This window comes from Chelonia mydas, chromosome 1, assembly GCF_015237465.2.
Source record: "Chelonia mydas isolate rCheMyd1 chromosome 1, rCheMyd1.pri.v2, whole genome shotgun sequence".
NCBI lineage: Eukaryota > Metazoa > Chordata > Testudines > Cheloniidae > Chelonia > Chelonia mydas.
This window is the reverse complement of record NC_057849.1, coordinates 114,619,657-114,635,412: the sequence shown is the minus strand read 5'-3', so window position 1 is coordinate 114,635,412 and position 15,756 is coordinate 114,619,657. Positions and strand designations below refer to the sequence as shown.

At 39.7% G+C, this 15,756-nt stretch overlaps 1 protein-coding gene across 3 annotated transcripts in view; it reads left to right on the top strand.

The window, feature by feature from the left end:
- The window catches only part of TMEM182 (transmembrane protein 182), a 41,243-nt gene extending 26,248 nt beyond the window's left edge, over nucleotides 1-14,995 (top strand). For all 3 annotated transcript variants that reach the window (XM_043536632.1, XM_037897926.2, XM_007068952.3), the window contains 2 exons: nucleotides 773-910; nucleotides 13,348-14,995. In XM_043536632.1, coding sequence (XP_043392567.1) covers nucleotides 773-910; nucleotides 13,348-13,583 — 374 coding nt within the window. In that variant the 3' untranslated portion in view covers nucleotides 13,584-14,995. The remainder of the gene's footprint in view (nucleotides 1-772; nucleotides 911-13,347) is intronic.
- Nucleotides 14,996-15,756: the final 761 nt, after the last annotated feature.

Genomic DNA, 15,756 nt, shown 5'->3' with positions numbered 1-15,756 from the left:
AAATTTACAAGAGGAATTAATTTTGCTATATTAGCCTTTGTCAAATGGTGACTTAGCTTAAGAGACGTGCAATTAACCAGATAAAAAATTGTTAGAAACACTTTTTTGGCCCATGTATTACAAAACTCTTAGCCCATTTATCACTAGCTTCATCCATTAATTCAGCATGGATTGTCCTTGACTAACAGGGTTTTCTGAAACTTTACATTTTGAATTTAATAAAGTACAAAGAGCTTTACTGACAGAATGGGTCTGATTAAAAGCACTTAGTTGTTCTTCAGAAACATCATTTACATTTTTGCTGCGATAGGTTTCTTAAAAACTATTCAGGGCCGGATCTTAGATTGTTGAGTGGTGATATTTCAATATGTTACTACTTTTTCCCCCCCTTCAACTTTGGTAGAACAATTGTACCGAGTCAAGCTGAGCAGTGATCCAAACGTTTCCTGGCTACCGTTTTGGTGCACCATTTTTTAAACTACTTAAATTTGGTCAAGTAAATGAACCTATTAAGCATACATACACTGTGTAAATACAGAGTTCCAGGGTTTCATACCCCTCTATTATATATTTCATGATCACCAGATAAAATCTAGGGTTCAAAACTAATTCAGTCCATATGGTAAAATGTATACTCAATGGAAGCAGTCCTGGAATGACTGTTTGGTTTGATAATAAGAAAAATGAAAAGAGAAAAAAAAAAATCTTTACTACAAAACTGTATTTGAGTTCTAAGTATGTTTGTGTTCTTTCCCTCTTTTCTGGTTGCCAGTTTATCGTGGTATCTGGACTGTGCTCATGCTCCTGGGGGTGATCACTGTTCTGGTGGCCAGCTTCTTCATCATCTGTGCAGCTCCCTTTGCCAGCTATATTCTATACAAAGCAGGAGGAGGCATTTTCATCGCTGCAGGTGGGTATCATGTACACTCAGTCAATGGTAGCTGTCAACACAGTGGGGCTGTTTTCCCCACTTTTAAATATCTACCTGATTAGCCCCAGTAGTAAAAAAAATCCTATACTTCCGTGCTCTGGGTACGTCAAGGACCTCACTTGGAGATGCTATTTCCAATGTTTCTTAGACATACATCTGTATAAAAGTTACATTTGGGTTAAGATAAAGACCCCAAGATTTAAGTTAAATCACACAATTACATTTCAATTTTAGACTAATTTTCACAAACAAAATGAAATAATATTTACTAGTGCTGCCCATGGTAACGTGATTTCCGAGTGCTTGATTTAAAGTGATATTTTTGCAAGAAAAATGATCATAATGGACTTTGTTGAAGTTGCAAGCCACAGTACATTCATATGAGCATTATATCAGAAAGATTTTGAATGAGATTGGAGTGCATGGGAGTATTGTTTGTAAAGTGAAACTTGAATAAATAGTAGCTCTAAAAAAATTATCAACGAAGGATGGCTTATAGCTGACTTCCCATCTCCTTGTGAAATTGTAACCTTAAAGACTCTTCTGAGTCTCTGGTGTCCCTAAATATGTCCCCTAGTTAAAGTTCATGTGTTGATTTAGATTTCATTTGTTACACACTTAGCATATTGTCCTTTTTTAACGTTTTCTTTATTGAAAATGTCAATTACTATCCAGGAAATATGATGAAGAGCAAAATATGACTTGTACAGGAATAGTAACAGCCCAGTTAAATTGAGCGGAACAATAAAAAACTGGAGAAGTTTTTGTGTGTTTCCATTGGTTCTTGCACATCAGAGTACAGAAAGAAAATTTTCCAAAGGGATGGTGTCCAGATGTATAATATACATTAAAATAAACACAAACAACTATATTCAAATATGCTGAGGCAAAGTCCATTTAGGCCTATTAAACTGGGGACGGATGTGTGTTGAGAAAATTTCAAAACTATTGGCCAAATTGCAAGGTGAAAGTGTACACTGCAGTGTAAGCCCAGGGTTAGTTGGGACATGAATCAGATGACCTGTGTTAGAGAAACTGGGGCTTGAGTGTCTACACTCATTCTTAACCCTACATCAAGACTTTTCTAACTGGGGCTCGAATTTGGGGCTCTGGCATCCACCCTACACTATGCAGACCCGAATCACACCAACCATATCCCAGACTCCCTAGTGCCTTTCTGAAATGTGGCTGCTGTGGTCCTTTTGAACATCAAAACCTGGTCTCTTTGAACATGTGGGAAATCTTTGCTGCCCACCCTGCACGTTAGAGGAAGTTTGAACAGCCTGCCAGTGCAGCCTGTCGAGCAACATGGAGGAGACCCCTCTTCAAGAAGTTCTCTTGCTTGCGCTTTCACTCCTGTGTGAGAAAACAGGGAGAGGTGCTGGTGGACATTTTGGCAGCCTTTTCTGACCCACCAAAGGCACCTGATAGAGCTTTGGAGGAGGAAGAGGAGAAGGCAGAGGAGGAAGAGTACACTGGCATGGCAGACTAGCACTGTCTGATGCTGCTCAGTACCCTTGTTATAGCTGCTGATGCCCGCTGCTTAGACCAGCGCTTCTGGCACAGGGTCACAAGCACAGACTGGAGGGATCACATCGTCATGCAGACCTGGGATGACCAGCAGCGGGTCCAGAACTTTTGCATGAATAAAGCTACATTTCTGGAGCTTTGTGAGCAACTTGCCCCAAGCCTCCAGCGTAAAGATACATGCATGAGGCCTCCCTTGCCGGTCCAAAAGTGGGTTGCTACAGCCATCTGGAAGCTGGCCACCCGAGGGTGGTGTAGGTCCATTGCCAACCAGTTTGGTGTTGGAAAGTCGACTGTGGGTAAGGTGGGGGCAGAGGTTTCTGAGGCAATCAGGCATGTGGTTTACCCCAAGATAATGAGCATAAAATAATGTCAATGTGAGGTGGCCGTGGAAAATACACCCTTATCCAGCGTGTGACTACCTATATGGGGTTCCTGCTTCAGAAAAAGTTTGCAGCTATCAGCACCCACGATTGGGTCAGAATCCATGGAGGAATCAACAGGATGCTGCACTGGCTTTCCACCTGGCTTACCCTGTTGTGGCTTCATGCAAACACGCAGACCTCCACAGCCTTCCTTCACCCCGCAGCCAGCACATATCTGGATAAAAATTCAAACTACAGTAATTTTTGAGACACAGGATTTTGTCACCTATGGTTGGCATGGACTATGTCTAATTGAAATGAACTCGTTCTGGAAATGGAAAACATTTCCCCAAACACACGCACACAGTTCACTGTTTCCAGGCAGCTCCATAGACTGTTGCGGATTAGAGCAGCAAGCTTAAATGCATGGCAATGTGATGTTCTTATTTTTAAGAACCGGAATGGCCCTAGCAAAAATTTGTGTCTTTCCAGTAAAAATACTCTTTAAAGGTGTACTTGACTGTTTGCGTTTCTCAGGCACCCTTTTGAACTCCAGGTGGTGGGGGAGGGGGAAAAGGAGGACAACAAGACACTAGCCATTAGCAGATGCCATGGCTTGCAGCATGTTTCTCATAACTTTTGCATTGGTTCTTAGAGTAGAAATACCTCCCATTAGTGTAGCAATTAACATTAAATTGGAGCCAGGAACTTATTGGGATCAAGGGCGGCTTCTGTCCCTTCTGTGTCTGCTGCAGACTCAGCAGTGGGATGTTCCTTGTGGGAGTATCAAACAGCTCCTCTGAGTGTGGACCCAGAATTTGCTGCTGATCCTGTTCCAAAGCCTGCTCTGGGACCAGTTTCAGCAACAGAATAACTTCCTGGTCCTTAGTCGGTGGCTGCTGCTGACTCCCATCAGTCCCCATGCTGGATTCTGGGGCCAGCAGGGCATCATCCTAGCTTACCAGGTCATCATGCACCATGATTGGCTCTTTGCTGGGTGCAGTGCCCAGTACCCAGTCAAACTCCTCGTAAAATGAGAAGTTTTTTGGTGAGTTGCCTTAGGGGTGGTTCTGATCCCTGGTCTTCCAGTACTTGCTCTTGAGCTGCTTAATTCACTCCCTGCACTGGTTACCGGTCTGGTAAATGTGTAAAGCTGCCGGCTTCTTCACTATCTGCTGTATGCATGCTCATTCCTGGTACTTTTACTAAAGGCCACAGTTGTGCTAGCCTCAGACCAGAGAGTCACCAAAATCTGGCTGTGCTCCCATGACCATGAAGCAGCACATTTTGCAAAAGGCTTGTTCTGTTCAGTCTCCATTGCAAACACAGAAGGCTCTCTGATGGTGCGTTTGCAGCTCAATGGTCAGAAGACAATGGAAGGGTTAATGCTGTTTTTACTTGAGTTGATTGGAGATTGTTGGGATAGAGAGGACAAAGGAAGTTGGCCCATGGTATTGTGAAATACTTTTGGTGGACTCTCAGGACCTGATTCAAGCATCTACCATCTACACTGCACATCAGTAGGGCTTGAACCCTGAGTCCTGGCTTGATATGGGCTCAGACCCTCCACCCCGGGAGGATCCTAAGATCCTAGGATCCTAAGATCCTAGTTCCAAGCCTGAGTCTGAGAGATGTGTGCAGATGGCATTGTGGTTTGGTGGCTTACATTGCAGTGTAGACATACCCCCAGGGACTCTAAGCTGCTATGAAAATACATGAAGGGTGCCGAAAAAAGGCATAAGTTTATAGCAACTTAGAGTCCCTCTAAACGTATCTCTGAATTTGCCCTAAATATACTCTTCTATATTCCTGCCACTTTTCTGTCTCCTTTTGTACTGATGCCTACATTTTACATAAAAGAATAAGCAGTGTTATGCTATTCCCTCACTTATTGACTCCCATAGCTCATTGGAACTGGTTACCATTTTCCATCAAAGTACTACTTTCTCAACAAAAATAACACTATGTTGGCAGGTTATTAAGTTGCAAGGGTATTACCTCCTTCCCCCACTACACTTCATCTGCTCCTCTTTAATGGTATAATGTAAATATTACAAAATCACAAACACTCGGAGCTGAAGTTGCAACTTTTACTCTTAAACTCATATATTACACAATATATAGTCTCCCAATGTACAAGTGCACAATTGATATGGGCATCGTATTGAAGCATTGCTTTGTCAGTCTTGGAGAGTATGAGGTATCATTTTGTAGTAGAGAGGGGGAGTATGAAGCACTGGGCCTGGTGCAAGATCTAAGGCCTAAGCCAAAGGCTGTAAACTAAAGTCAGGCCATGTATTAGAGCAGATTCTTAAAGTTCACTGTCCAGTATATGAACTTGGCAAAGTTGTTGCTAGCATATTAGGCATTAAATATGTAAATATATTTCAAAGTTAGTACAGATACACCACAATTTAGTACAAGATAAGATGGTTTGACAGAACAATGAATAGGGATGTTGTGTCCAATATATCGGGAACAAGGGAAGGTAGCAAACAAATGTCATGAAACATGTAAGGTGGTATGTAACTTATGTGTCTCAGTTAGTTGTTTCAGTCTATAAATGTTGGGGTACCCAACAAGTTTTATTTTGTACAAAATCTGGAGATAAATTCATTGAGGTAGAAACCAAGAACTCTGGCCTCCATTTCTGGCTCTGCCATTGCCCTGCAGCATGACCTTGGGCAAACCACTTTATCTATCTATACCCTGGCCCAAATTCTGAGTAAAATGGTGATAATAATCTCTATATCCCTTTAACAGACTTTTGAGATCAACCTAAGGAAAGCCCTGCACAAGTACTAAGTATTTTATATTATTATTATTATTGATTATTTAAAAAAAACCCAAACATTTGCATTTGTTCCTCTAGCTCCCACGTAATCATTTCTTTTTTAAAAGTTAAGAATTTATACGAAATCATAGGTTATCTTTCCTAGCTTTAAATGCTTTGTAAATCTTTATGCAGTAGTGGTGTTGTGATATTAGAGAGGCAAGGTGGAGGAGGTAATGTCTTTTACTATCCAATAAAAGACATCACCTCACCCACCTTGTCTCTCTTGTACAGCTTTATTCTTTTACACTCTAAAAATCCTTGGAAGCCCTGCTCTTTCTTTCTTTGTTTCTTTCTTTCTTTCTTTCTTTCTTTCTTTCTTTCTTTCTTTCTTTCTTTCTTTCTGAAGACATTAGCCTGGACTTGTGAGACAGCAGAATTTTTGTATTTGTGACGAGGCAGTAGGAAAGCTGTATAAACTAGTGGATAGGGCACTGGATACACTTGGGTTGTATTCTTGACTGATACTGGTCTAGTGAGTGACCTCGGACAAATCACTTCACATCTCTCCATTTCTTCTCCCACCTTTTGTCTATTTTAATTGTAAACATGTCAGGAAAGACACTACCTCTCATTATTTGTTTGTACAGTACCTAGGTCACTAGGGACCTAGTCTAGGCACTACTGAAATATCAATAATAATGAAGAAAAGCTGAGAAATTGGACAAAATCCCACTCTGATTTACCAGGAGTGATACCGAAGAGAATGACTTGTGACATTATCTGGACTGGTACATTCTGAACCAAAATATGGCTGCTAGACCCAGTAAAGAACAAGTGTAAGTGTGTGTGTGTGTATGTGTGTATGAGCGAGCAGTGTGGAGGGAGGCAGTATGCCTGTGTAAGGAATAATGCCTGCTGGATGCTTGAGGAGGTGTGCTGAGAATGCTGACCTTGCAGCCAGAGCTCCTCCTTCAGCATTACGGTGCATGCAACAACAGTGGCTTTCATAGTGCAGGCAGTAAGTAGCATTATGGCTGCCTCCTGTGTGAATATGTTACAGAAGGGGAATGGGTGCATTCCTTAACATACTCACTGACAGCAGTAAAGCCTATAATTACCATGGGCGTAATCCTGCAAGGTATTGTGCACTTCCTGGGATGAATTTAGAGCTTTCTTGATGGGACTCACTAGTCCCCGTGAGACGCACAGCACGTTGCAGGATCAGGCCCTTGTGGGGACTTGAGATCAGAAATGTATTGAGGATTATTTCACTTTTTTGCGGATAGAGACAGAATATGTGAAGGGAATCGTCTTCTTTTTAGCTGCTCAATTATGGTCAAAATCTGCCCTCCGATGTACATGCCAACCCCATTATTATTCTACGTGAGATCTGGTGCGCATATCTAAGAGCAGAATTTGTCTGTCACTATCTCCTATAAAGGTCCCAGGAGTGATAGTGACAGCGGTTAGAGTGTGAGAGAAGCCTGAAGTAAACCTGAGGACAAAAAAAAAAAAATTAAAATAAAAAAAAATGGGATTATAAAAAGTTGCCTACAAATTAGAGGAGTTCTAATCTCCTAGGCACAAGCAAAAGGCTCACATCATTCTGTCCAGCACCTGTTGTTTTCATGTCTATGTAGTGAAAGATTTGTGCTATAAACAGACATTTTCCTTTGACAAGTGAAAGGCATTTCTACGAGGGAAGAATGAGTATTAAAGGCCAAGAAACTGCCTCTTGAATTCATAGACATTTCTAAAGGTTCGGTATTCTTTTTCTTCTGCAATATGCAAAAGTATTTGTTTGAAAGAAATTCAAAAGAACAAATGCTAACGACAGAAAAGAGTGACCTCAGAGAAGTCCATGTCTTATCACACTGCACAGTGCTGTGTATCAAACATGTGTGTTCTTAAAAAAAATAAATGCAAAATGGAAAGAAAAGGGGGGGAAAGTATTTATTTATCCTAATCTCTCTCAGACATATTTCATGTTCTCGAAATAATTTCACCCATCATTCCTGATTCATCCAACTGCTGTTTTATTCTATGCTTTGCAAGGGCAAATGGACACCCACACCCTTTGCAAAAGGTCTACAATCTGAAAAATGTAGAAATATACCACAGTCTGAAATGTTGCTAAAAATATCTGTTTCATGAAATTGTGAGGGTTTTTTTTTTTTTTTTTAATCTCAGTCATTTTGGCTGGAAGCTTGGCCAAGAGAGTTCATGACAGATGGTCAGCATAAGATTTCCCCAATAAAGATATTCATTTTGCTACATTCTGCTTTGTAATGAACTGAGATTCGAATTACACTTTGAATGGATGCTTGCTAGATTTTTATTGGCATGGCTAATATTTAGAAGGAGAGAGATGAGCTAGTGGTGAAAATTTGTGTCTATAAAAATAAGATAGAGCAGCCACAGCAAATTATTTAACAGGAAATTATTTCCTGCAACCTTCCACAAGTGATGTAAACTTTATCTAAATAAATACTCATTACAAATGACGCACATAATTCTGATTTCACTCATATAAGGTTTACACTGACTTCGTTATTTATTATGATTTACACTAGTGAATTAGCTTCAAAATGAGGCCCAAAGCTTGTACATATCAGGGAATATACAGCATTATGCTGATTTAGCTTGCTGTCTCAAAGCTTCAAACACCAAAACAAGTTATGTTTTTCTTATTATCTTATAGAGAAACTTCCTTTAAAAATTATTATATTCCCTGTATATAAAATGAAGTACTTACATACAATGGTAATAGGTGCCAGTTTAAAACCCTTAAGCAAACAGCTTCTCTTTGAATGAATATCACTATCTGTTAAGTATGGGTAACAGGAGGAAAGTCCCATTAAAGACAATGAAATTTAAACATGTGCTTAAAGTTTAGCACACACGTGTGGTTTCCCATAGGGATGGTTTACTAAAAGGAAGCCTCCAACCCTAACATCAGAAGTTTCCAAGCAGATGATTTAGCAATAAAGCAAACACTGTATGCTGATGATTTGCTCCTCAGATCCTGACATTACTATTAATAGGGTGTTTTTCTCTAATATCTCAGAATACAGGATGAAATGAGCAAAAAAGTGGGGTTTTGCCTCTTACTAAATTCTGCTTCCCAACCCATTTTATGTGTTCTTTTCTGTGATGGAATGCACAAGGATTTAAGTTCTGACTTTAATTCAGCAATAAACTAAAAGGTAGAAAACTTATTAGTCCTTATTACCTGCTGGGGGCACTTAGAAACAATAAAAATGGTCTTAGTGCCTCAGTTAACAAATGTGGTTTATATGTGGTCCCTTTCATTTCCTTCTACCTTTTCCAGAAGTATTTTTCTCTCTGCTTAGGTTACATTTTCCTAAGTAGGTTTCCCTGCATTACAATTTGGCACACATAAGTCTCAATGCCCTGCTCTGAAATCACATGATGATATCTGTCTTAGTCTATGTTGCTTCACTGCTTTTGCAGTTTTTGCTCCCTTCTCTGCAGCTATTCAAAGTTGGGCCCTTACTTAACAATTTATAAGGGTTGTTCACTATTGCTGTGAGTATGAAGGGTGTTGATAGTAAGATATCACGTTTCACGGTGCTGATAGTAAGATATCACATTTCAGGAATCAGTCATTTTTAATACCAGAAGCTCTAATCATGTTATCTAGTACATAGCTGCACAGTGCACTGGAGATTGAAAGTGCTAGAGGTCTATAAGGACTAGTTATTTTTAGCTTTTGTTACAATAAAAGCACCTATGTCACCACTTCACCTTTTTACTTACTCTGGGTGAAACACATCCCTGTGGAGAGGGCCAGCACAAGGCCCATGTGCCACTGAGGTCGTACCTGCACCCTCTTTTGAGGGAATTAAAATGATCTGTAGGTATGGTGTTGATATGATGTGTAGGCCCCTTGGTAAAGGTCCCCTGTTCTTTGCAAACAACTCTTGTTTCAGACTTAACAAACTCACTGCACCGAACACATCTCTTCCAGGTTATTTATCCAGAAGGGATAACATAAGGTATCCACAGAAAGCTCATAACTTATCGAAACTCATAATCATTGTGAGATGTGTGTATGGGTAGTACTTAAGGAATAATGTAACTATAGTGAAAGTATGCTTTGTGGACTTCAAGTAAAAGTCAGTCACCAGGGGATAATGTCGTGGTGCAGGAGGGAGTTGTCACCTCTGCCTGGTTAGCTGGTGATGTAATGCAAAGTTCAGTGGTCTAGCCTTGCTCCACCCCAGGACTATCAATGGAAAACCATCAGAGACAACTGCAAATAATCAAAACCACTTGGAGGTAAAAAAAAAATATTACAATAGACAGGGGATCGCCCTGCCTGTGAATAAAGACAAAAGACTGTTTCAGTATAACACACAGTGGGGAGGGGCACTCTGTATCCATTAACGGAGGAGACATTATGGAGCAGGGGTGTTTTCATGAAAGTTTGCATCCTGGTTCCTATAAAACCAGTCGGCTCTCCGATAGACTGAACGGTGAGGGGAACACCTACTTTACTACATAGGAAAGGTTTCAGAGTAGCAGCCATGTTAGTCTGTATCCGCAAAAAGAAAAGGAGGACTAGTGGCATGTTTCTAAGGTGCCACAAATACTCCTTTTCTTTTTACATAGGAAAGGTGACTGTTAATAAGTGTAGGCATTTTATGTAGTTCGCATTTTATGATTTTGTTTAATAACCACTTATTTCTACCAATCATTTGTTTCTAGTGGAATCTCTATTCCTTCTTAAATAAACCTTCTCTTGTTTTATTACAAGTGCTGTGTGTTATACAGGCGCAGTGATTCAAGGTAAAACTAGTAGACTAGGGTGAAGTTCTACTATGGGGGCAGAGGATCTGGGATTTCTGTGAGAAGTCAGTGTCAGGGGCTGGATATCACAGGGGAATGCTTCAAAGGGATGTGGGGCGCACCTATTGTTAACCTGCAAGGCAAAGACAGAGCTGGCATAGCTCAGAGACTAGTACTTGAATGGCAGACAGGCTGGTGGTGTTAGGAAGCTAACAATCCACCTGCTACGGGCAAGGCCACCTCTCACTAGAGGCAGAAGGTAACAAGGTGACTCCAGTCCTGGGTACCCCAAGGACAGTCACAGTTGACCATCTGCCGAGAGATAATTTAATCTGTGTATGGATTTTGTCACATTATTATTAAGGCATCTTTCAATATTTGGGTACTGTCTTGGGCTAACGCCATCTTTGCTGTACTCCATTAATGTATTTGGCCCTGAGACTTTTCTCCCGTTACACAGAAAAATACTAGACTATGTCCTCTATAATTCTGTTTGGTTCCAATTTTGTGCTAGTCCTCTACAGTATCTGTTATTGTTAGGTGTTCTGTTACAAGATTCTCTTGCTCAATTTCACGTTTATTCGGAGAATCTGCAGTTTGATTTCTTCTTGTGCATGTTTTGCCCTAAGGTGATCCTCTATCTCAGATTGTTTCACTAATACCAGTTGTATGTCTAATACAACATCAGTACTACATGTAATCAAGATTGACTTTATGCAACATTTTGCTTAAAAGATTTTCAAAATTTAATTTATACCTTGTAGAGTTGGGGTTTTTGCCTTTGTCATGAAATCAAACATTTGGAAAATAAGTAATCCCGAATGTGTATTTCATAGATGGGCAGTGTGTATAGAGACCTGCCTCACTCTTTATATAGCAGTTCTGCTTGCCTTCAATCTCATTAAAATTGCAGATCCTTTGGGAATTTAAGTCATGGTTTGATTATGCCTCAGGTTAACCACTTTAGCTCTTTTTTGGTAGTCTTCAAAGTCTAGTTTTCCTAAACTTTAAACAGTTGTGAGCTGTCTCCTGTCAGATGTTCATGAGGCAGTATAAATGTATTGTCTTTTGACAATAAAGCACCATGTCAGTGCACTTAACTCTCTGAATTTGGGTTGACTAATGATTCATGAATACAATTCAGCTGGTTTTAGGCCTTTTATATTTAACTACTTGATAGCAATTGACTTCATACTAGGAGACCTGGAAAACCAAGCTCCTAGTAGAAAATAATTGTTTTCCAATTATTCCAATCCTCCAATTATTATTCCAATCCTCCAGTTTTCACAAATATGCTACCACATTCCAAAAATGAATGTCTGGCTGGAAACCCCTTTATTTATTTAATAACACATAGCACTTGTCTTTTCAAAGGGTCACACCAACAGTAAGTCTCTCAATAAACCTCTGAAGTAGGTAAATATTATCCCCATTTTACAGATGATGCACAGAGAAGTTCAGGTTAAAATTTTACAAAAGATTTTGGGTGCCTATCCTTGGTCTGATTTTTCAGAAGTGCCGGGATATGCCACACCAATTGAAATCAAAGGGAGCTGTGAAAATTAGTACCAAGGTGACTCAAATTGGACACACAACATCTCAATATATTTTAGCTTATGTTACTTTGGCAGAGTTTGGAATAAACACAGAAGAAGCCTTTGACTCCCACTCCCCTGCTCTTTCCTGTGCAATCTATTGATTGTCATATTTTGTTGCAAAGTGCCCATGAATGAGTATTTTTTAATATTACTGAACAGTGGAATCTTCATATTAGCATAATGGAATGGAGATTTAATAAGTAGAACATCCCTCTAACATTTTAACATTTGATCAAATGGAAGGCAGTAAACTGAGGGCTTGATCCTGTAATCTCAGTATACCCAGAATTCCCGTTGTCATAAATGGGAGTCTTGGAGTGTGCAAAAAATTCAGGATCAGGTCCTTACCTTAACTGATGATCCCCAACTCCAGTCTGGCATCCATGCTGCACGGTCGTATTTTTGAAATACTAATATTCCATTGAATGAAATGTAGTAGTGGGGATGTAACCAATACCTCAGCCAGATGGCGCATTTGGCTCCATCTACCTGGTTCTGGTACATAAAGTAGTAGAAAAGTGATTAATAAAGTTTACAGGACGTGTGTTCCTATTTTTCCATTTGTAAGCAATCCAAGGGAGCTCCAGAATGGTGACAGGAGGAAAAGACCATTTGTATTATGGTGAATTCCTTTCAGGAAGCTATTGTAAATCTGATGTAAATATTAACATACGACTTCATTTTTATTATTAAAATTTTAATTTTTTTCATATTGCAGTCTTATTCCAGAGGGAAATTTTGGGGACTTTTCCAGTGTGATGCCACAGGATTTGCCCCTAAAATGATTGAGTGGAATCTCTGAACTGAATATATTCTAAATGATGCCATTGACATTAGGTACTATTGTGAAGTGCCTTGGTGTGGACATATAAAAGAGGTGAAGGGAATGCAGGAGTCTCCCTCCCACCCTCTTGACATCCTGCACAAGATCAAGACACAGAAGCAATCCCTGAACTTGGGGAGCAGAGAGTTATCTCTAGAGCCCTCACAGGTTCAAGTACAATACAGTGGATACCCAGCCAAATCCAAGACATAAACATGTTGCTGTTTTGCTTCATTGTGGCTTTGAACTGCATACCAGAACCAGCAGCACTCTTGCAATTGGCTCCCTTTGGGCTGATGCTTCCCTGTGCCCCCCTGGTGCAGTTCAGAAACAAAAAAGGGAAAGTTAATACTGCTTAGAGCAGCAGTAGGCAACAAATATGTGAAGATAGCTAACAGTACTTAGCAAACAGGACTCGATCATTGACTGGTTCCAAGGTGATACCATAATCGGTAAATATAATAATTATTTATTTCATGTCCATTAACAGTAAAACTCTCATGTTTCTTTTTCAGGCATCTTGTTTTCACTGGTGGTCGTGATGTATGTCATCTGGGTCCAGGCAATGGCTGATCTGGAAAACTATATGAATATGAAAAAAATTGATTGCCCAGACTTTGTTGCTTATGTGCACTATGGCTGGTCTTTCATACTGGCTCCTATAGGAATATTTTTTGCTTTGATTGCAGGAATGCTCTTCCTATTAGTAGGGCGTACTATTCACCTGCACTCTGACTTATCACACATCTAATAATGGGTATACTGGGATTGTGATAAAACTTTTAAACTGGAACACAAATTATGTACATTATTGCCGCTACTACTATATAGCGTTTGTAGAGGCACTTCTAGAATTGCTTACGTTACTTGTTTAATTGAGACGTTCCTATGGGACATAAAACTCACTATAGGGAAAAAAATAACTTTCATTCCTATCCAATTTCTTTAAGTTCTTTAGGTACTACATGGAATGGTTCTCCACATAACATTAGTTGCAGCATTAGATCTCCCTGCAAACACAGGAGGGCAAAAAATCACCAACAACATAAAAATGGGTCAAATCAGGATTTTCTACATTTGTCTTAGCCATTTACTTTGTGCCACTGTCAAAAAAGTCCTTGTGGAGAATGGTAAAGACAGAGGAAAACAAGTGTTCAACGGAGTAATTTAATCCACCTCCTCTCCCCCTTTCCAAAACTTTCCTTTGCTTTAATATGAACAAACTCTTCTGCACTTAAAAATAGAGTACAGTTGTTCATGCAGTATCCACATGAACTGGGCAGTAGAGAAGATGATTCCAGTGAATAATGATTTGGGGCTAGTATCTACATGTAATAGCTTAACTGTCAACATGATATGTTTTACTGCTATGTAAACATTTGAAAGCCGTATTCTTCTATATTCTGAAATCTGTGTTCATTTGTGGCATGGTTCTGTAAGCCAAAATAATATAGTTAAACTACTAACTAAAGGTATGCCAAAATTATATAATAACACATATGGTGTACATTTTTTAAATCAAGTTTTTACCAGGACATTTTGTAGGTATGTTTGATGATTGGCTTTTTCAAACATTATCCATGATTTACATACTTTAAATAGTGAAAAATTGCTGTATAATGAGATTTTTAATTAAAAATGTTTATTATGAACACAATATAAAGTGCATGAACATGTATGTCTTCTGCAGCCCTCAAATGTCTAAATATTTGTATATGAAATCTACAACATGATAGACCAAATCCTGCTTTCCTGCAAATAGTCCCAATGAAAGCAATGAGACTACTCCAGTGAGGAGGGAAGCAGGATTTGGACCTACATTATGTAACTGGGGATAGCTGGCTGTGTGTGTTTGTGCCTGCATGCATGAGTGTAGGTGCTTGTATTCCTAAAGTGGAGGGGGTAGAGTTCTAATATTAGGGAAATTTCTTTCGCTTGGGACTAGTTCTGGTTGAAATTCAATTCATCTGAGAGCATGGGTAGAGTCTGCACTTTGTAACTGAGTGCAAAGTAGTCTTGAGTTGATGGAGAAACATAAAGATTGTATGTTGGTTTCTTCTAGTACCCAGTGCTTCATTCCACAGCTGTTATGAGTACTAATGGCATCTCTAACTGGCAGAAAAGCAGTGACCTCTTAGAAGATGTGGTGGGATAGATTGTCTGTTGCTTCCAATCCAGCAGCAATCCAAATTAACTCTTCCCTCCCGCCCCCTGCCGATGTATTATGATCCTGTCCTGAATTACATGATCATATGCTGTTTCTCAAATAATACAGTATGTCCTCTTTTTTTCTCTATAACCTTAGATATTCAATGGCAATTGTGCGAGTCAATTTGATGATCAAGAGCTATTTGACTAGAAAACATTGGCAAGCCCTGTCCAATGCTCCCCAGGAGGGAATCCTTCTCCACAACCCCTTAGGAGGTCCGCAGGGGGTGACACACTTCCCTGCAACCCTTAGAAGTGTGTGGAGTGCTGAGAAGCCTCAGAGCTGGGCTCCTTCCCTGTAAACCTTACAATGTATGCAAGAGCAACTAATAGATTCTTCAAGGAATGAGCCAAAGGCTCCTGTGGAGCCCTTAATTCAGCCTATGAGCATTTTCAGAACTCTTTCTATTATGTAGCTAAATTGGCTAGCTACCTACATGCAATTCAGCTTTCCTTAATGGTGCACTCTGGGCCAGACTGGCATAATCTAAATAGGAGGATAAAGGAGAGATGTACAATATGTCATTCCCATACCTTTCACTTGAAAATTCAGTGATGCCTTTTTACTGAACTTTGGAATCTTGCCTTTCTTTGAATGGATTATGTTGCTCATGTCTCAGCAGCATGATAATTTTTAGTAAAGGCTTGAATATTCCATTTAGCTGGTTACCCTCACTTTCTAGCACCTTTGTGCCTGTACTAAATGGCTGAGTTTC